This window comes from Saccostrea echinata, unplaced genomic scaffold, assembly GCF_033153115.1.
Source record: "Saccostrea echinata isolate AGI-Se365-2 ecotype Australia unplaced genomic scaffold, CSIRO_AGI_Sech_v1 ptg000016l, whole genome shotgun sequence".
NCBI lineage: Eukaryota > Metazoa > Mollusca > Bivalvia > Ostreida > Ostreidae > Saccostrea > Saccostrea echinata.
The window spans coordinates 23,535,569-23,558,841 of record NW_026889765.1 but is presented as its reverse complement, the minus strand read 5'-3'; the positions used below and the strand labels follow the sequence as shown (position 1 = coordinate 23,558,841).

The 23,273-nt window shown below is 33.4% G+C and overlaps 2 protein-coding genes across 2 annotated transcripts in view; one reads left to right on the top strand and one right to left on the bottom strand.

Moving 5' to 3' along the window:
- Positions 1 to 8,271: 8,271 nt before the first annotated feature.
- LOC133188564 (uncharacterized) lies at positions 8,272 to 19,412 on the bottom strand. The gene is made up of 8 exons (XM_061324038.1): positions 19,114 to 19,412; positions 18,655 to 18,760; positions 11,893 to 12,053; positions 11,558 to 11,629; positions 11,003 to 11,161; positions 9,528 to 9,651; positions 8,763 to 8,887; positions 8,272 to 8,534 (listed from the first exon to the last, which is right to left on the bottom strand). Exons 1-8 carry the CDS (start codon positions 19,143 to 19,145, stop codon positions 8,336 to 8,338), a joined length of 978 nt encoding a protein of 325 aa, XP_061180022.1. The 5' UTR covers positions 19,146 to 19,412; the 3' UTR covers positions 8,272 to 8,335.
- The window catches only part of LOC133188563 (transcription termination factor 2-like), a 27,431-nt gene continuing 23,532 nt past the window's right edge, over positions 19,375 to 23,273 (top strand). Inside the window, exon 1 of the mRNA XM_061324037.1 lies at positions 19,375 to 19,402. Coding sequence (XP_061180021.1) covers positions 19,375 to 19,402 — 28 coding nt within the window. The remainder of the gene's footprint in view (positions 19,403 to 23,273) is intronic.

Here is a 23,273-nt window from a genome sequence, read left to right as displayed (position 1 = left end):
AAAGAAAAAGAAGGTGTGTGTCATTAATTAAGTTCTCTCTTGTTGGGAAGAGATAATTGCCCTCCAGATCACAGCTATAAATTGTAATCAAAACAAATCAACTCCTCTAAAGAGATATTCATTCCATGATTTAGAAGACAAAGCCAATGGAGATAATTATTTCAATTTAAAATGCTCCGCTAGCTTTAGAAAAGAAACACTTTCAATTTGATAATTATTTTAACATCTAAACAGATTTTTATGAATGAATTTTCAATCTGTACAATTCTGATTTATGAAGTAAAATTATTCAACATAAATAGCAATTTAGGATGTTCAGGTTACCTTCAAAGGAAATATATAATTTGAGGGGTAACAGTTGCGACTCATTTCACTCTATTAAAATGCTCACTTTTAATCAAATATCATAAGCCATGCAATTTGTGTACATGTAGGTTTGTGTGGTGGAAACTGCATCAAACTGATCGCGGATAGTTCTTTAAGAGATTCTTATTGTTTTGTAAATAAATGTTATAAATTAAACCAGAGTGATACACAATGCCTATAGCATATTATTTCTTGTACTGTTTGTGCAGAGGCTGATCTTATATACAAATAAATGAAGTTCTGTATATTCATTGACAAGGATTATAAAAATTTTCCAAAAAATTAAAAATGTAATTTGTAATTTAATTAATTACTTTTGCAAAGCAATTGTAATTTAATTAATTACATGTCTTAGAAAGCCTGTAATTTAATTGTAATTTAATTGAAAAAAAAGTCAAAGTAATTGCAATTTAATTAATTACATTTTAAAGTAATTGACCCCATCCCTGCTTGATAGCCATGTGGGCTACTGAATATTGCAATTCTGGGGCCCACATCAAAATTTATTCACCCACAGATTATCACACCTTCTACTGAATATAAAAACAACAACCCCATTTTTCGTTTTTTTTTTATCATGTGCTTCGTGTTTCTTTTCTATCCGTTGTAACATTATGCACGACTTATCTAAATTTGAAGTGGAACTCTTCTGTTTATGAAGATTGATATGATCATTCAATATCATATATAGAGCACACATGGCACGTTTTCATTCACAAATAAGAACAGTACTTTTTCGTTTCTTGGGCTCATTGACCCGTCGATGCCACATTGTGCCCGACACAATCATTAAGACGCTTTATGTATAAGTACTTCTTATGGGTAATTATAAAGCACTTTACTGATTATGAAATTTTTCAAGAGAAAAATACAAAACATTCGGACAAAACTGAAAAACAAATATTTATTATCGTAAATTTTCTAATCGCCATGTGGACAACTTGAACGTAATTTTAAGTTGCCCATATGGAACATTAGTTGCAAATTTCGAGTGGGCGACTGTTAATTTCAAACCCTGAGATGGTGTACTATATGTTTTTATAGGGCTAAAAGCCATGTAAAAGTGGCAAATTAGCTCTACCAAAATTCCACATTTTAATTTATCACTAAAAAAATAACTTTTTTAACAGTAATTAGTGACCCGGATGAAATGGAACTCATGTAAACACTCTTCTTTCAGCAGTGAATTCAAAATATGCTTTTATGTAACCAGGATAGAAGAATTAAGTTGAAAATGAATATATAACGAAAGAAAGTCATATTGACAAAAATGACGAAAATACATAGTTAGTAAACATGACAATTATCCATCATTTTTCAGAATGACGGATTTCAGTCTCATCCCCACTGTTATTTATGGATTGAATTTTTCCCATTTTTATTTTTATGATTTTTAACCCCCATCCCCCCCCCCCCAAAAAAAATCAATTTAAATAAATAAAATTATTGGTATGTATGTAAATCACTGCAAGGTTAGCACAATTCTAAACAAGAGGCCCATGGGCCACATCGCTCACCTGAGCACATTGGCTAGGCAAAAGCACAAAAGCACAAATCAGTTCAGTATTGAAAAGGTTACGGGGGGGGGGGGGGGGGGGGGGGGGGAGGGGGGGGATACCTGATGATGCTTCCATGTCAATATAACAAATGGCTTTGTTGTACTTGAGTAAATTTTGAAAAATTTTTCCCATATAATCCTTTGTAAAAATTTGATCCCCCATTGTGGCTCCTCCCTATCCCAGAGGTCAATATTTGAAAATTTGAATCTACACTACCTGAGGATGCTTCCATTTCAATATGACTAAACATAGCTTTTCTGTTCTTGAGAAGAAATATTTTTTCTGCATGTTCTTATGTAAAACTTTCAATCCCCCATTGGGCCCCACCCTACCCCAGGGGTCATCATTTGAACGAATTTGAATTTACACTATCTGAGGATGCTTCCATATCAAAATGACTAAACATGATTTTCAGTTCTTGAGAAGAGGATATTTTCCTATATGTTCCTATGTAAAATTTTCGACCCCCCATTGTGGCCCATCCCTATCCCCGGGGGGTCATCATTTTAACAAACTTGAATTTACACTACCTGAGGATGCTTCCATATCAAAATGACTAATCATGGCTTTACAGTTCTTCATCAGAAGATATTTACCTATATATTTCTATTTAAGACTTTGATCCTCCATTGTGGCCCCGCCCTACCCCAGGGGGTCATGATTTGAACAATCTTGAATTTACACAACCTGAGGATACTTCCAAATAAATATGATCAATCAGGGCTTTGCTGTTCCTGAGAAGAAGATTTTTAAAATTTTTCCTATATATTTCTATGTAAAACTTTGATCCTCCATTGTGGCCCCGCCCTACACCAAGGGGTCATGATTTGAACAAATTTGAATTTTTACAACCTGAGGATGCTTCCACATAAATATGACCAATCAAGGCTTTGCTGTTCCTGAGAAGAAGATTTTTTAAAGATTTTTCCTATATATTTCTATGTAAAACTTTGATCCTCCATTGTGGCCCCGCCCTACCCTCGGGGGTCATGATTTGAACAAATTTGAATTTTTACTACCTGAGGATGCTTCCATATAAATATGACTAATCATGGCTTTGCTGTTCTTGAGAAGAAGATTTTTTAAAGATTTTTCCTATACATTTCTATGTAAAACTTTGATCCTCCATTGTGGCCCTGCCCTACCCTCGGGGGTCATGATTTGAACAAACTTGAATCTTCACTACTTGAGGATGCTTCCATATAAATATGACTCATCATGGCTTTGCTGTTCTTGAGAAGAAGATTTTTAAAGGTTTTTCCTATTTATTTCTATGTAAAACTTTGATCCTCAATTGTGGCCCCGCCCTACCCCCGGGTGTCATGATTTGAACAAACTTGAATCTACACTACCTGAGGATGCTTTCATATAAATATGACCAATTAGGGCTTTGCTGTTCTTGAGAAGAAGATTTTTAAAGGTTTTTCCTATATATTTCTATGTAAAACTTTGATCCTCCATTGTGGCCCCGCCCTACCCCCGGGGGTCATGATTTGAACAAATTTGAATTTTTACTACCTGAGCATGCTTCTATATAAATATGACTCATCATGGCTTTGCTGTTCTTGAGAAGAAGATTTTTAAAGGTTTTTCCTATATATTTCTATGTAAAACTTTGATCCTCCATTGTGGCCCCACCCTACCCCCGGGGGTCATGATTTGAACAAACTTGAATCTACACTACCTGAGAATGCTTCCACATGAGTTTCATCTTCCCTGGCTCTGTTGTTCTTGACAAGAAGATTTTTAAAAGATGCTATTAATTTTTCACTAATTCTTTATTATCTCCCCTTGAAAGAGGGCATGGCCCTTCATTTGAACAAACCTGAATCCCCTTCACCCAAGGATACTTTGTGGCAAGTTTGGTTGAAATCGGCTCAGTGGTTCTTGAGAAGAAGATGAAAATGTGAAAAGTTTACGACAACAACGACGCCGACGAGGCCGACAGACAACGGACAAATTTTGATCAGAAAAGCTCACTTGAGCCTTTGGCTCAGGTGAGCTAAAAAAAATATATGTATATATACAGTCAGGGGTGAGACTGATATCCGTCATTTTTAAAAATGATGGATAATCGTCATGTTTTCTAACTATGTATTTTCGTCATTTTTGTCAATATGACTTACTATCGTCATATTTTCTTTTTCAACATAATTCTTCTATCCTGGTTACATAAAAGCGAAATTTGAATTCACCGCTGCAAGAAGAGTACGTAAGTTTAATTTCATCCGGGTCACTAATTACTGCCTACCACGTGCATTAGAACATCAACATGGAAGGTGAAAGTTTTTATTTTAGCGGTAAAATGTCGAATTTTGGTAGAAATATTGGGCCATTTTTACACTGCTTTTAGCCATATAAAAACATATAGTACACCGTCTGGAAGAATACGTACTTGTAGAGAAAAGTCTCAACAAAAAGTTAAAGCCATAAAAAAGTAGTGCGCCCCGTAAAACAAGTGAGATATTTCAGTGCGCCCAGGCCCTCCATTTTGAAAAAAGACGAAATATCGTCATTTTCGTCTTCTTTGGTTTTTAATGCAAATAAATTGACAAATAACTCTTCCACTCTTATTTTTGCTTGGGAAATTTGTACCGTCAACATAACCAGTCTTGTAGTCAACTGTATTAGAGAAATGAAGTTTGTTTACGATGTTTTTAGTCCTTTTTTCGGTTGGTGGATCTAACATTTTTCAAAGAGAGGTAACTAGGTATTCTAGAAACACTGTAAATTTTTATGACTGTTTTTTGTCATTTTCTTAAAAATGACGAGTTTTAGTCATAATAAAAATTTTATTTTATGACTAAAAATCATCATTTTAAGAATGACGGATTTTAGGAGTGAAACGGTTCACCGCGGTATCGATGCACCGCGGTATTTTTTCTCGGTTTGATACACGGTGCAAAATCTCTAATTTTCGGTTCGGTTCATTTTTCGGTCGGGATCGTTATTCAGTCGGGTTTGGCATAAGGTATAACACGTTACTCAGAATAAATAAGTATAGAAAACGTAAATTTTTAATGACTGATAGCTTGTAAAATAATTTTTGACAGTCAAATAATTTTAATCAATTTCTTCTAGTCAATTTGCAAATAAAATTCGTAAAATATGTGACTAGATTTAGAAAAAGAAAGCATAAAACAACGTAGAATTTGTTTCCTTCTATCAAAATGTATCGTATTGAAAATAACCGAACCGAGACAAAATTATACAATACGTATCGAACCGTGAAGGAGGTGTATCGTTTCACCCCTAACGGATTTCAGTCTCACCCCTGACTGATATATTCATTGCACTATTGTTATTTCAAAAAAAAAAAAAAAAAAAAAAATTCATAGGTACCTGGGTCTTGGTTTATAAATATATATGTACCTTATTGATATGTACTCTTTTTTTTTTTTTTTTTTTACATATCAATAAGATACATACATATTTATAAACCAAGACCCAAATACCTGTGGCCTGTTTTACTATAGAACAATTACATGCGACTAAGATCAAAAACTTCATAAAATTTTGCACAATCAATGATTCTAAATGAAATTATATTTTGGTCTTCGTTATAAGTTCTTTTGTAAAATGGTAGCTGACTCTGAATAACCACACGACACAAACATGCACAATGGCCAGTGGCAGTGGCAGGCCCCAGTTTATCCTATTCTCCACGTTTGCTATCGTATCTTTGAAAAGCACAATAGACGACAAAATACAAAAGTTCTTGGGATATATAAGTTCTTAAGGAGATAATTTAGCAAATTAATGAGGAAAATACGTACTATAAAGTTCTGTAAATATTGAATAAAATTCTTCCTTGCTGATAGTGATACAAACGACCTTCACCTTCGAATTTTTGGTAAGTCGTACGTTTACTATTCGTATTCGTGTGGTAATTTTCACTGCAAATCTCTGAAATAGAGGATTTTTTCTCATTTCTCTTTAAAAAAATAGTTTAATCTTATTTTTAATTGCATGTCGGAGACTTCAGACATAAATAATTTTATTGTCTTGGGGACAAATGTACACTTTATAGAACTGGAAAATCCAGCAAAACTTGGCAAGGAAAATTTTCAAAATCAAGCAAAACTTGGCAAGGAAATTTTTTAAAATCAAGCAAAACTTGGCAAGGAAGTTTCAGTCAGGGAGAGGGAAGGGACCAAGCCAAAATTCCTTTTAAAGCAAAAAAAAGGGGGGATGGTCATCAGACGTTACTATTGAGGGGAACACGCATAAAGTAGTTGTTTTCTATAGTATTCTACATATCAACAAAATTAATATTGGAGGAGCCCCCCCCTTTTCCTACAGCCATGAAATCATATATGTGTATATCTGCAGGATTTTTGTTAAACATTGATATCTATTACCTGAGTGAAGAAACCAGAAGAATCTTTATTGATGCATTCAAAATTACAAATGTTATATGATCATACATTTTTTTACATGTAGGAGCAGAGATCAACATATAAAACCATGCACAAGTTTTATATATCTCTGGTAAGAATAATTAAATTTATACATCAGACTAAATCACTGAAGGGGCGCAGTTTACACACTATCAGTGACGTAGAGTGGAAAACTTGAATATAGTTCAGTACAATGGCTTGATACATAAAAATCATAAGTTAATATTTTATGAGGGGGGGGGGGGGTCCCTTTGAGTTTGCATTTTTGAATTTCATTCCCAGTACTATATATACCAGGTATTTTAACATATAGGAATTTTGCATCATTTTTTCCTATAGTGGAATACTATAAAGCACTTTTTATTTGCAATAACATTATTTTCGCATTATGCTAGTTTTTCTGCTCCCCAAAATTTCATTCTCATGTATATTTATATGGTAAAGGATTAAATAATTTAAAAGCAATAACTAAATTTTTTGAAAATTCTGTCGCGATTATAAATGCCAAATAACTTTATTGCAAAAAATATAATTAAGGTGTGGGGAAAAGTTTGTGATCCACAGTACTTGAAAATAAAGAAAACACAGAGAGGGAGAGAGATATATATGCATATTACAACATTTCCTCATAACAAAACTGGTTTTAACATTTAATGCATTTATTTGTACATTAAATTAAATCAATGTTGACAAAATATTATGTCCTTATTGATTTTTTTTTTCATATCAAAATATAACACTTTTTCTAATCATTTCATTCAAATTTTTGAAATCTAAAATGATGTGAATGTCTTGAGATAGACAATCAACCAAAACACAAAATAAATCCCCAAAATTTTTAGCATTTTCATCCTGTGCACCAAAGAATAAATCCTTTTATGGCACTCAAAACCACAAGTGATATATATTGTACAAAATTTAATACATGTACACATATTAGTTAACATAAGCTGTAATTAACAGTTTAAAAATATTCACATAGAATAAAACTGGCAAATCACGTATAATACATGGCAAGCATGACTCAATAACTAGAACATATTACTCTTTGGAATGCAAACCATTCACAGCCCTTGCTGAGATAAAAGCTAAATACAGTCATTATACTGTACACTACATCAGAATTTAATACTATCAGAACTTGGTGAAAACTGTAAAAGTAATTAAAACTCAGTAAAAATGTAAATCTAAAAGGTCAGTTTTTGTTAAAAAGGATGAATGTGTATTGCACTGTATTATTGACTTAGAAAGAAACTTTGAGGTACATGTATTAAAGATTAATTACTAGTCTACAGTCAGCTAAAATGACATATTTGTACAAAAAGGTAATAATGTAATTATTCCAAAATCTTTGGATTTCTATCCCAAAACACAGCTAGTCTAAATATTTCTGTTTTGATCCTGACAAAGAAGTTTAAAAAAAAAAAAAACGCTTATAGCCAAGTGCTTCATTATAAACATAATTCGTTAAACCCATTAATTTCAGGATATTTTTCATGTGTGTTTTTTGGCTATCACTTTGCTGTAAGCATAAATTTGTTATAAGAAGGTTCATTATGAGCATGTTTTACTGTGCTATAAAGAAACAAAAAGAAGTGAAGAATCAAACAAAGCATGAATTTCAAAATCATCACTCAATTCTGGATTAAAACTGTATCTTTACATATATTACAAAACAACCATCTATAAATGCAGGAAACAGCAAAATGTTTAACAAATAACAATATATATCAAAAAATACACCTCTAATAGCCAGTGTGATCTCACGGAGATTTACAAGGACTAACCTTCTTAACATGATATTGATTTTTCAAAGGTAACTAAATATTATCCCACTATTTATGGTGAAAATGATGATGCTATAATAAATAAATAATAGTATGAAAAATGGACATTTGTTTTGTAAGTATATTACTAAAAACTTCACTAACACTTATAGTCACAAATCCTAATAAGTATGGTAATGATATAAATAAGATGACGGTAGAGGTAAGTAATATTGTATAAACGTCATTCACATTCCCCCTCAACGAATCCTCTTTTACTGAACACATCGATGTAATAATTCCCTCCGTTCATGATCAGCACAGTGGACATAACACCAAGGAATATACAGTGGGCCACGTAAAAGTTATACCAGATAAAGACGCCCGCTAGACTGACGATACAGAACAACCAGTTAAAGAAGTAAAACATGAAGGGACGACACCTGAAACACAAAGAAAACGACACTATAGTCATTTAATACTGGAACATTTTAGTTCATCAAATAAAACGCCATACACATGTACTTTCAAATTATAGATTGAAATGTTACTTATAACCATGTAACTTTGCATGAATATGAATTGAACATAAAATGCAGAAAAGGCAGAATTTTTTCTTTCTTATTCTTTCAAAATTAAAAAAAAATATTTCACTTTAGAATTAATATTACCTGTCACCACAAATATTGAATGTTTTGTACAGGCAGCTTTCCTGCTTTTTTCCAAGATAATTAAAACTTGTGACATACTCCTCACTAGGTTTAGCCACGATATGGATGACCAGAAAATAAATTCCCTGTTAATAAAAATATATAGTCGTTTTATAGCAATACATAGAGAAATGAAATTGAAATCAGAGCATAATGGATACTAGTACTATAATACATGTATGTGTAATGTATTTGTGCAAAAGTTATTTTAGACTAGGTTTAATAATACAATACAATAAAAGTGCAATTCAAATGATTAGGCTAAAAAATGAATTTTCTAAATAATTTATCAGGAAAGAAGAAAATGTTTAGCTGGACCGGGAATCTAACCCTGGACCCCACATCACTAGTCAGGTGCTCTAGCAACTGAGCTACCCAGGCTGATATCCATGGCCCAAACCATTACATTCCTCCCTCCTTAAATTGTCTTCACCCTCATAGACACAACCCAAGCTCTTATTTGCACCTGGCAGGACTTTCACCTGCAAGTCCAGGGGTGGTCAATGACACCAAATTATGTAAAGAAGTAGAAAAGAAGAGAAGAAAAGGTATGACTGGACCAGGAATTGAACCTGGGCTTCTAACATCGATATCTTGAATACCATGGATGTGTCAAAGTCATTTGGAGATCCTGGAACTTTTCTTAAGTCAACAATATCATAAGCCTTACTGTATGTGCAAAGTGTGGTACTATGAGTGAACGTAAGAATGATCAAGTATACATACACTGTGAATGAAGAAGCAAGCAAATGGCACCAGCAGTAACCAGATAGGGGACTCCTCTGACATCTCTGGTACAACAAACTCCTGGAACCAGTACTGGGAGACTTCCTCTCTGTACCACCGGATCCTGTATGGAATTTTAAGAAAATGTAGATATCACATAGTTACTCCACAGGGATCGACATTAATGGTTGTCCGATTGCCCGGGACAAGTAAATTCTCAGTTCGGGCAAGTGAAATTGTCGACGTACTTGTCCCATCGGGCAAGTGAATTTTTCTCATACAAATGTACATATTTATTTAGTTTACATTAATTTATAAATGAAACAATAAATTGAAGACTTGATTTCCCCCACGCACCTGACTGATAATGTTTTTGCATTCGAAATTCCTTGGTAGCGTTTCTGGATTATACGGCTCATTTAAAAATCGGGTTCGTTATTTTCTTTCATAGAAAATACGCTCTACCTCTGACAAATTTTTGTGAACTCCTTATTAGGAAATTAGATTATTTATTCAAGCACAGAATATAAGTACAGTGTAACACGATGTATCCTGATCAAGATAAGATGCATGTTTCGTAGCATCTTCCTTAAGCATTGCTTCACAGTTATATCTGAAAATCACGAATCACAAAAGGATCCTACCGAAAATAATTTTTAAAAATATGAATTTTATTAAAAGGAAACGGAGGGTTATTGTTGCATGCCAGTGTGAGTTAACAGGTTAAATTTTCTTTTCAAGTACAGCGTTATACATTTATGTACAAATGCACCATGCATCGACATTTTATTCAGGTAGCTCAACTTGCCAAATTGACAGTAGTGTACTCATATTTGGTCACATTTTTTCTTATCATAACGTTTACATTGATTAATAATTTTCTTCTTAAGTTCTTTCCTAATTTTGGGCAACCAAGTTTTGCATTCGTACAAGTCAAAATTTGAGATCACTTGCCCGAAGGGCAAGTGAATCTGAAAGTTAATGTCTATCCCTGCTCCATACATACATACCTGGTACATTCAAATGCAGGCAAAAGATGTTACAATCCTTTCTATACATATTTAAATATGATCCTTTAATAACAGTGTTATTTTTTTTCAAAGATGGAAAAATAATATATAGTGTCTTAAGATTCATGGTTCCATTATTATCATTTTTTAAAAAAAAAAACTTTTTGTAGTGCACAATATGAGAAAGACTTAATAAGCTGTTAACATAAAGTATGAAAGTTTAAATGCAGTTAGGCTACAGGGACAAATGATTCATTATAAACATAATTTGTTATTTCCATTAAGTTCTAGATATGTTTTAAAACATACAGGTAGTGCAAATATCACCTCATTATAAGCATAACTTCATTATAAATGTGTTTGCTGTAACCATGTTTTACTGTATTTAGAGTTGGAACCACTAGATATACTAGATATAAACAAATTCACTAAGATATTTCTGAAATGAAATAAATATACACAAACCCAAATGAAAGCAGAGCAGGCAGAATGTGTATGTATGCTGAGGTAACTTTGTCTGTACTGTGGAAGACTAGAGAATTTCTGTACACAACCATGGCCCAAATCAGAGGTCCGTTAGACAGGGCAAAGACAACTGCAAACATCTCACCACTGCCTGGAATCCTACAGGATCAAGTAAAAGTTTGTAATCAATTAACATTGACTCAGTATTGTAGCAGTAATTTATAATAAGATGAAAGAGTCAAATTGACCTCATGGACAGAGGTATTCAACATTTTTAAAACGGAGTTAATATTGTTTATGATATATGAAATAACTGCATAAAAGATTTACTAGTATAAAATTAATTATAAAATATTTCACTATATTACTTTTCTTTGTTTGGAGCTACAAATATATTAAGTTGTTAATTGAAAAATTATTCTATGATATTGAAGTTTAATACAATATAAGACTTAGAGGCATGTAGGGATGCTCCCTAAATTAGCCCTCTCCTGAAATATGTGACCATTCATTTTTGAGGATCAAAACTGAGTCAGACAAGTTCGTGCTACTTACCAGATAAAAATGTACCACAGGATGTTGGCATAGTAACAGAAGTCCAGTAGAAAATATTGCCACTTGTTCTTGCTGAAAGTACACAGAACATGGAATTACCCAATTCTGAGCCGTCAAATTCCGCTCAAGATTTCGACAACAAAAATTTTATTGCAGCTTTAACAATCAATACTATGGGGGGTTCAAAATATATGTATCTGTAAATTTTGTTTTTAACAATTTTCTGAGAATTCAATAAGTATTGTATTATTTGAGTTTTTTATTTTTATCTACATTGTACTTTATTGAACTGTGTAATTGACAAGATACTAATCGATTATCTGGACTTGACTTACCAGTACATGATAACCCTGATGAGGATAAGTAGGGGGGTACTAACAGCGTAATAGTACGGCAACAACCACTGGGCATACACTGTGGCATGTGTCAAAAATATAATGGTGATCACCGCCAAAACGTACACACACTTCTCGATAATCCGAGACTTCTTCCATTCCTACAACGGAAAATAAATATCGTGTACAAATGGTGTTGTCTCCCTTACACCAATGAGTTAGTCAGTGATGAATGAAATGAATCTGGACAAATATGTTCAGTGGTTTACTTGCCATCAGCAGATATCAAACCATTGTATATATTGTTCATTAAAAGTTTCTAAATCAATTATACACACTTGTAAACTACAAAACAATTTAAGATTTATATCTAACAATTAGTAATTTCTCACAATCTTTTTCCTTCTTCTGCCATGCATATATAAAACAGCAGAAAAAGGATTTCTAGCTCATTGTTACTTCATACAAACTAAAAAATTTCACAGAATTATTTTTGACAAAACTTGATGACTGACCAAACTTTCATTTAATAGCTGCAGCAACTAAGTTTTGCATGCAGATAAAACCAATAATTGTACACCAATGCAAATATGCAAACCCTAATGTACCGGTAATATCCACTTAGGTAATTGGAACTATATAGGAAAATTGCAAATCCATGTGTCATTTGAATCGAGTAGTACTCAAGTAAATTGCTTTGTGTATAGCAATCAATAAACTTTCATTCACAAAAGTATAATATATTGGTAGCACTTCATAATTTAACCTCGAATCATCCGCGATTTACCCTTATCATAAAACTATTTTCATTGCCTCTACAATGTACTTAAATAATCATTTTACAACTTACCTTTTTGCCATTTGTGACAGTTCTACCATTAGAAGATTCTTCTTCAAGTTGTTTATATTGCACAGAACTCTGTACCGATATCTGTACCATGTCCCCCATAGTTAATTATAGTACATACCAAACCCGCAGTCACAAAGACAACACATCTACTAGAAGTTTATCATCCTAAGTTTGTGTCTAATCTACTAATCCTTTAGCACATCATGAAAGAAGTGGCAAAAAGATCATCTCTTTATCTAACTCAGGATGTGTACAGTCGTCACCTGATAAAAGCTACTGCAGTACTAAAACACTTTTAGTCAGAGTACTGTATTCGAGTGTCAGTACTAATTGGGTTAAACAGCTGTCCAAAGGAGAGGCTGCTGGTCAAAGTATAAAATCCACCACCCAGTACACAGCTGATGTCAAACAACTTAGTAAACATAACAGCTGATGTATTAAATGTCCAAGTAAATAAACAACTACATGTAAAATAACATAGGGGTTTATAGAATCCAAACATATTGTCTGACTCAATAATTATCATGATTATATCCAAAAAATTTACATGCACCAAAAAATGACCAATTTCAAATGCTTTGTAGCATTATTAATTAACCAATGTTTGAGGCATAACAATAATAAATATCAAGCTTAGCATCTATTGATTGAAAAACATATGATGCACAAAATATGACATATATTTCTACCAGGCCCCCCCCCCCCCCCCCATTCGATTTTCTGGTCCGCTCCTGAATTAGTTTATTCTCATGAATTTAAGTCATTCATAATTATTTGTTAACTTTGATATGGATCGAATTATAACAAACTCATTAAATATGTGTATTAATGTATAATTTGAGGATCATTTATCAAGATACAGGTAAATGCACTATTATCAATACACAAACAAGGTTATTTATCCATTTGAGTGCCCTAGAAAAGCAGCTTACACATGTTTAACCTAAATAAATATACATATAGAGGTACTGTACATTGTACTGTTAGTACCGAGCTCACAAAATGATACCCCCACTCCCATATGCAACTAGTCCATTTTTTTGCTATGAGAAGACCAAAATATCTGTTAGATCAAAAAGTAGGAGGCGCACAAATGGCACTACAACTTGTTAATGTAATAAAGATTCTTGGAAGACATCTTAAAATTGTATTCAGTGGTATAGGGGGAGTTGCGGATAAGAAATGCATACCCCTGATATTATAGAAAAAATGGCAGAGTCTTTGTTTTACTATGGGAAACCTGAAACATGTGTCAAATGAAAAAGTACAAGCTAATTCAGAGAATTTGTGTCCCCTGCTTAATGAAAAAAGAAGAGCATGCACAGATCTAAGGGAAAGGGGGGGGGGGGGGGGGTCGCATCCAAAGCGAGAATCATATGCCCCTAGACCAACAGGTATAAATGAAATGCAAACAGCAGTCATATATACATGTATATGTTCATGTTCGATATTGTCAAAATTTTACACATGGTGTATAACTTAGCCTTTACTAAACAGTTCTAATAGGTGGAATATAAAGTCCGTTGACAATCTGTATTATATATAATAACTCTCCACATGCTCCTGTGCTATGAAAAGTGCCACGTGACTTTTAATACAAATGGGGAGTAACTCTAAAACTCTGAGCAAGATCGATGCCAACAAATTTCCAACTGACTTTTGAAAAAAATTGACCAAAACTAAAAAAAAGAAATGGGGCAGGACACTTTGAGAGGGGTGGGCAGGGCCAAAAGTTATGGCATAAAATTTCAAATGTAATTTTTAAGCTCAGAAGCTTCTTGAGATATCATCTAGAAACAAAAACTGTTACACACAGAATGTATGAATTTACAAACGTGACCTTTGACCTTTTGACATTAAAATCAATATGGGTCTTTTTTAGGCCATAGGCAGTTGTTAACATGGTTAAGTAAAATTTCAGTGCAAAAGCTTAAAGTCTTCTTGAGATATCGCGTGGAAACGAAAGTGTTACAGACAGATAGAAATACAGACAGATGGACAATGGGTGATCAGAAAAAGCTCACTTGAGCTTTTAGCTCAGGTGAGCTAAAGATATATATGGCATACTGAAATTTCTGTGATTTTCAGAAGATTCTGCAAATAAATTATTTGCTACATATAATAAAACTGTTATCTATTGAAGCATTCCATGCAAATGACAAATGTAGTATACACATAATAATTCATATTATAATGTATATAGTTATTGATTAATTCTGGTTCTTCATTACAGAAATTGAATCTGTAGATATTCTGTGGATGGTTGGAAATCAATTCTACATAAACAGAAATTATGTGCACTATTTAACTCTCATAAGGATCTTACTCGACAGGTGAATAGACATTCTCAAGCTAGGTCACAAAAGAGACCAAGAAAAATTCCCTAATGCTGCCAGCCAGTGGGTTTTCAAAGCCTATACCTGAAAACAAGCTTATAGCAAAGTGCCAGGGACAGACAATTTTGATTCGTTAAAAAAATCTTTAAACCAAGGGGAATGAAAATCACTTTGCTGTAAGCTTGAATTCATTATAAGCTTGTTTGCTGTAACCAATGTTGTTTTACTGTATATTTACCGTTTTACTGTATATGTTCAATACATTTTAGAAAAGATTACTGGAGTGCAATTTTTAATACAGAGATAAACATGTTCTTACTACAGTAGTAAATACCACAGCTACTGGGACTTACAAGCACAGAATGGATGACCATAAAGATTTGCAATTCATAACGAGTGCATACTAGCATATACTGATGCATTAGAAATACACATTTTTCTTAAATATGAGCAGATGAGTATAATCTGAAAAATCTACCCTTGTCTGATTACAGTGTATATAAAGGATATATTTTTAATTCAATAAACATGCCAAATACACTTTGAAACATCTGAATCCAAATAAGTTATGTTGTTACTGAGTTACTGTGGAATCATTTTATATCATGGGGGTCAATGTTCGTGGGCAAGCAAAATTTTGTTTGTTCGAGGGGACATAATTTCGTGGGTTACTCATTTATACGGTGGTCCAATGAATCAATATGTTTACAAAATAAATGTTTGTGGGGATGTAAATTCGTGGGTAAGGGTGACCCAAGAAATCCACGAACATTGGTCCCCCATAAACAATGATGATTCCACCGTAGTTTCTGTGGCAGATCCATGAGGAATATTCACTTGAAATCAGGGTGACCCCAAAAATCTGTTTAGTACCCTCACCATTTTTCTTTGTATGACGATTTGACAAGAACATTGCACAATATGGTATCCTCCAAAATTTAACATTACTAGAAAGAAAAATGATGTCCTTCAAATAGGAGTGGGACGATCCACCGGTGCACCGATGCATCACAGTATTCACTTTGACGATCTACAGATCGATTCATCTAATTTAGTATCACGATACCTGACTGCACTTTTTTTTTAATTTTCAAAAATGTCCGGGCTTTAGAATTCAAAATTTTTAGTCCTTTAGTCTGTATCATCAAGACGTTTAAACAAACACAAATAAAGTACAAACGTATTGCTGATACAGAATTCAAGATATAAGCGTCAAAATGGCGTCAGACACGCCGGATTATATTAAATTAACTAAGGATTTCTGATTAATTTTAATATAATTGACTGTAATTTGAGTCAAGAAACTTGAATTCACAGTTCATTTGTTGAATTAGTTTATTTTCATACACTGTTATGTTCCAAATTAAATGTTCTAAAAAAAAATTCTAGTTTTATTTGGTTTTAAATGTATCGTGATATGTATCGTATCGCACCTAAGGTATCATGATATGTATCGGATCGGCTAAGTTCAGTATCGTCCCAGCCCTACCTTCAAACAGAGAAATTCATTTTCTCCCTTAATCACAGTAACCTCATAGGAAATTGGAGGCAAAATGTTCAAATAAAATGCTCTATGGTACAATATATCTCCTATCACAATGATTACAAATGTTAGCCACAATATTTGTTACAAAAACATATGTTTAACTGATTAGATGCCTTAACTTTAGCCTGATCAGTTCAAATAGGGATCTGACATTGAAATCAAACAATTCCATATACAGTATTTGGCTTTTCTTTGGATCTTTCAATGTCTTCCACCTTGATCACCTCAAGATCATTTCCAGATAAATTACATTCCACAGTAGTTTCTGTGACATGAAGCAGAAGATGAAAGATTTTCTTTGATAATTATGGTGATCAGTGGACTAATCATGCTTATACACAAGTATGAGTTACTTTACACATGGTATATGTACACAGGGCCTGGGAAGGGGCTGCGCCATGCGCCATATGCGCATACTGTCGAAAAATTGCGCAATGAAATAATGGTCCGCAGTGCCATGCGGCGCACCCCACAAAATGTGGGTATGCATATTTTATTACTTTATAAGTTCATCGCAGTCCGCGCTATCTGGTATGCATATTTTATTACTTTATAAGTTCATCGCAGTCCGCGCTATCTGTATTCTTCATCGAAGTTATACGGAATCTGTGATGTATTACATGTATATAATATAATCAGGCCTTATGTGCTCAAAGCACGAAGAGGACTAAGTAAGTAAGTAATATAATCAGAACCATCATTCGGCATATTGATATCCACTGGCAAAGAAACAGTTTTTTTTTTTCATGTCGTTATGATTCGTAAGTGTCAAGTCGTTTTCGATGGTTGACCACAGCTTTACGAAAGTCACGGACATGGAAAATTTATATACCTTACAATGAAAAACCTTTTCAACGAAGTCCATTTATTTTGGCCTGTTCCCTGATCTCTAAATCGGCATCGTTAAAAAATGGTGCTTTTGGTTTTATAAAATATACTTTTTCTAAATTATAGTTGGTAGAATGTAGATGACGATTGACTGATTCAAGTTCTTAGAAACGGAAAAATCATTTGCACTAGTCAATGTCATATGACTTGTAAATTCCTATCGCATTTTTCTTTTTAATTTTCCTAAATTTTGTTGTCAGAGATATATGCATTATCATATAGCATCATACTATGATTTATTTTAGAATGGCCCCAATATATTTCCCCTCGGCCCCTTAAATTTCAAAATGGTCCATCATTTTATGAACAGTGGGGCCATTGGCCCCACCTGTTGCTTGACCCTCCCAGGCACTGTGTACAAAATGTCCTTGTATCTCTTGTCAAAAAGAAAAGGATCCATTTTCTCAAAACCCTTTCAGTAAAAATACAGGATCTGCCACTGTATATATAAGTTCTAACAAGATAGTTATAAGGTATTTCTTATACTTACTACTCATTTCAATGTATCTGAAAATTGTATATGTATGTGCAATGAACCTGCAATGAAATTATAAATTTTACTCCCCTCATGGTAAGATAAAAATACAGCACGTAAAACAGAAACTTTTTGCTTGTTAAGGAAGCTAAAAACACTGCAAACTAAAGAGTTCTAATTGTAGGGTAGTTTTATGTAGTTAAAGTGATCTGTCCTTAGGTGAAAGATAGCATTTATTGTCATCTACAGTTAATGACCGATTTGCAATGGATTAAAGTAATCTTAACATTATATTAGACAAAGATAAAGTACCAGAAATTGAATACATTATTAACATGTATAGTAAACAATGTTGATTTCTGTTCCCATATACTTTGCCTTTTAACTTTTTTCCTTGGGCCAATATAGAAGGATTGATGTTAATTGAATATGTTATGACCTGAATAAACTCAATTATGCTTTTTGTACACCTTTGTATGATATAAATTTTCTCAATGTCAATATATATACATATACATACATATATATATATATATATATATATATATATATATATATATATATATATATATATATATATATATATATATATATATATATATATATATATATTCATTAGAGTTTAGAGCTTCCATAACATGTAATATATGCAGAGAATTTCACGTACCAAGAGAATAGATCTCAGTTTATGCCATTTTCCACTTGAGTTCCTGGCCTCCACCCACTGCTCTGGCTTCACTTGTGGTCTCTCTGCCACTTCAACAGTTACAAATCTATCAAAACCAAATATAATAATACTGTACTTGTGTACTCTCAAAGAGATGTCAGACCCAAGTGGTATATAGATAACCACCCTAGCTCCCCCACCAGCCCCCCCCCCCCCCCCCAAAAAAAAGGAAATCATTAAACAATATATAAATGTATATAATATCATTGATGATGTCAAAGTCCTGTTACTTTTCACAAGCATAGGCACTTTGATCTTATGCTAAGCAGTAAACAACATATATTAGCATATGTTGATAATCCTCAGTGGCTTCACAGCCCTTTTTTCCCATTTTTGTGAGAGAACAAAAGGCACTACTATCGATTTAAATTAAATCGTAACATATAAAATAATACTTACTTATTAGTGTTTTCTTTTAGTGTATCTCTCATTCTAATTGTATTGTCTTTCAAGGAAAAATTTTACAATAACACCGTAAACACGTTGTTTGACATTTCATCATGTTTGGGTTTACCATAACTCCGTAAGTACATTACATTTGATAGGCCAAAAATCGATAAGCTGTTTTTAGAGTGAATTTGATTGGATTAATTTCTCTCGCGGTTTCTCGCGCGATATTTAATTTGAAAGTAGACAGATCGCGTCATAAACATAATCATAATGGAGGAGATCAAATGCGAGAAGCACAGTTAGTGATTTTTATTATAGCAGTTTTTACTTTTAACGTGATGGACTATTCCATGTTGGATCCAGACTTTTATATAAATTTGCCCTTTTTTGTCGAAGTTAAAGATTCACGTTGATGAACAATGCAAATTAAATGCATTAATATTTTTGTTGAAACGAAAACGAAAATAAAAAAAACTAGATGCGATCTCGTTGCGAGCAACGAGTGGGTCTTCCGTCCGATTTTTGATAAGATGAGATACGAATTTGACTGAGATTTTCGTTCATAAATGTATAAATAGTGAAAAAGTAAAATTTGCTTCAGTGATGTTTAACAAAATTTTGATCATTATGGCACCAGAAAACGTAATATTTGATGAAGATTTTAAAATATTTATAGTAGCACATCGTGAAGATGAACATTACTGTAAAAGGGTTATAGATGAAAGACTTTTAGCCCCTCTGAGCCCCTAATTCGAGGGGTCTTGATATCACATGAAAGGTCTTGTAATTCTGAAGAATTTTCGTTCAACAACTATTCAGTTTTCGAGATATGTAGACTTGAAATATTTAGGGGCCATCCCTTTAAGTCCTGATAGGGGCTGTTTGGGGAAAATACAAAGGATGCACATTGTTCAGATCATCATTCTAAACAACTTTTGTTCAATATTGCTTTTCAAAATGTTTCCCCTTTTCGAGATATAAAGCGTCAAAGATTAAGCATTCTGGCCCCTTATGGCCCCTAATGACGTAATATTTGAAGAAAATTTTAAGATATATAGTTGCAGATTGTGAAGATGAACATTTTTGCTTCAATATTTAATATCAAAATATTTAACGTTAAGGAGTTATAGATGAAAGACTTTTGGCCCCTCTAAGCCCCTAATTTGAGGGGTCAGCCCCTTTTTCTTGAGATCACTTGAAAGGTCTTGTAATTCTGAAGACTTTTTGTTCAACAACTATTCAGAAGTTTCGTTTCGTTTTTGAGATATGTAGACTTGAAATATTTAGGGGCCGTCCCTTTAAGTCCTTATAGGGGCTGATTAGGAAAAATTCAAAGGATGCACATTGTTGAGATCATCATACTAAACAACTTTTGTTCAATATTGCTTTTCAAAATGTTTCCCCTTTTCGAGATATAAAGCGTCAAAGATTAAGCATTCTGGCCCCTTCTGGCCCCTAATTACGTAATATTTGAAGAATATTTTAAGACATATAGTTGCAGATTGTGAAGATGAACATTTTTGCTTTAATAATTAATATCAAAATATTTAACGTTAAGGAGTTATAGATGAAAGACTTTTGGCCCCTCTGAGCCCCTAATTTGAGGGGTCAGCCCCTTTTTCTTGATATCACTTGAAAGGTCTTGTAATTCTGAAGACTTTTTGTTCAACAACTATTCAGAAGTTTCGTTTCGTTTTTGAGATATGTAGACTTGAAATATTTAGGGGCCGTCCCTTTAAGTCCTGATAGGGGTTGTGTAGGAAAAATTCAAAGGATGCACATTGTTGAGATCATCATTCTAAACAACTTTTGTTCAATATTGCTTTTCAAAATGTTTCCCCTTTTCGAGATATAAAGCTTCAAAGATTAAGCATTCTGGCCCCTTATGGCCCCTAATTACGTAATATTTGAAGAAAATTTTAAGATATATAGTTGCAGATTGTGAAAATGAAAATTTTTGCTTCAATAATTAATATCAAAATATTTAACGTTAAAGAGTTATAGATGAAAGACTTTTGGCCCCTCTGAGCCCCTAATTTGAGGGGTCAGCCCCTTTTTCTTGATATCACTTGAAAGGTCTTGTAATTCTGAAGACTTTTTGTTCAACAACTATTCAGAAGTTTCGTTTCGTTTTTGAGATATGTAGACTTGAAATATTTAGGGGCCATCCCTTTAAGTCCTGATAGGGGCTGTTTGGGGAAAATACAAAGGATGCACATTGTTCAGATCATCATTCTAAACAACTTTTGTTCAATATTGCTTTTCAAAATGTTTCCCCTTTTCGAGATATAAAGCGTCAAAGATTAAGCATTCTGGCCCCTTCTGGCCCCTAATTACGTAATATTTGAAGAAAATTTTAAGACATATAGTTGCAGATTGTGAAGATGAACATTTTTGCTTCAATAATTAATAACAAAATATTTAACGTTAAGGAGTTATAGATGAAAGACTTTTGGCCCCTCTGAGCCCCTAATTTGAGGGGTCAGCCCCTTTTTCTTGATATCACTTGAAAGGTCTTGTAATTCTGAAGACTTTTTGTTCAACAACTATTCAGAAGTTTCGTTTCGTTTTTGAGATATGTAGACTTGAAATATTTAGGGGCCGTCCCTTTAAGTCCTTATAGGGGCTGTTGAGGAAAAATTCAAAGGATGCACATTGTTCAGATCATCATTCTAAACAACTTTTGTTCAATATTGCTTTTCAAAATGTTTCCCCTTTTCGAGATATAAAGCTTCAAAGATTAAGCATTCTGGCCCCTTGTGGCCCTTATTTATGTAACATATGACGTAAAAATCATAATATATAGTTGTAGTTTGTTAAGATAAATAATTTTGCTTCAGTAATGTATACAAAAATATTGCTTGTTTAAGAGTTATCGATTAAACACTTTCGGCCCCTATTGGCCCCTAATGTGATGAGTCAGCCCTTTTTTCTTGGTATCATGTTACAGATCTTTTTATTCTGCACAAATATTGTTCAACATGTTTTAACAAAATAATTATACTTTAAAAGATATGATACAAAATGTCTCAAAAATTCACTCATGATTCGTGTCCTAAATTTTGACCCCTACCGAGCTTCCATACTAGGCACTTCCGGAAAATATCTAAACCCAGGTGCAATATGGCAAGATGTCCTCTATCATCACTGAAAATTTCAGCGCTCTAGCTTAAGCCGTTTTTGAGTTCCATCGCAGACAAGGAGGTGCTCTGAATTTTAATAAAAGGGCGATAACTCTAGACCGGAAGTAAATATCCCTTCACGGACTTGCCGGAATTAACTTCAAATGTCAACGCATCTACCTTGAAAATTTGAATGAAATCGAACGAGCCATCTCCGAGAAATCCTCTGCACAAATTTTGTAAGGAGAAAAAAGAATAATAATAATAATAACTAGATGAGATCTCGTTGCGAGCAACGAGTGGGTCTTCCGTCCGATTTTTGATAAGATGAGATAAGAGTTTGACTGAGATTTTCATTTAAATATAATGATATAAAAAAATTGTTAAGACGAACAATTTTGCTTAAATAATGTTTAACAAAATATTGGTCATTAAAGGGTTATAGATAAAAAATTTTCGGCCCTTCTTGGCCCCTAATGTGAGAGGTCACATTTTTCTTGATATCATCTTAAAGCTCTCATGACATTGAACACTTTTTGTTCAACAACTATTCAGAAATTCTGTTTTGTTTTCGGGATATATGCAAAAGAAATATTAAGGGCCGGCCCTTCAAGTCCTAAATGGGGACGTCTAGCAAAAATTCAAAGAGTGCATATTGTTCAGAATATTATTTTGAACGTCTTTTGTTCAATACTGTTTATCAAAATATGCTTCCTTTTCGAGACATATTGCACCAAAGATTATGCAATCTGGCCCCCTAAAGACCCCTTGTTGCGCAACATATGATATCAATATCATGTTATTTAGATAAAGTGTGTGAAGAAGAACTATTCGCTTCAGTAATATATTACAAAGTATTGATCATTAAAGAGTTATTGATTGTGTACTTTTGGCCCCTCTCGGTCCCTTATCCTTGATATTACCTTAAAGCTCTCATGATTTTTTTTTACACTTTTTGTTCAACAACTAGTCAGAAACTCTTTTTCGTTTCTGAGATATTCGCAAACGAAGTATTTAGGGGCCGGCCCTTCAACTCCTTAATGGGGA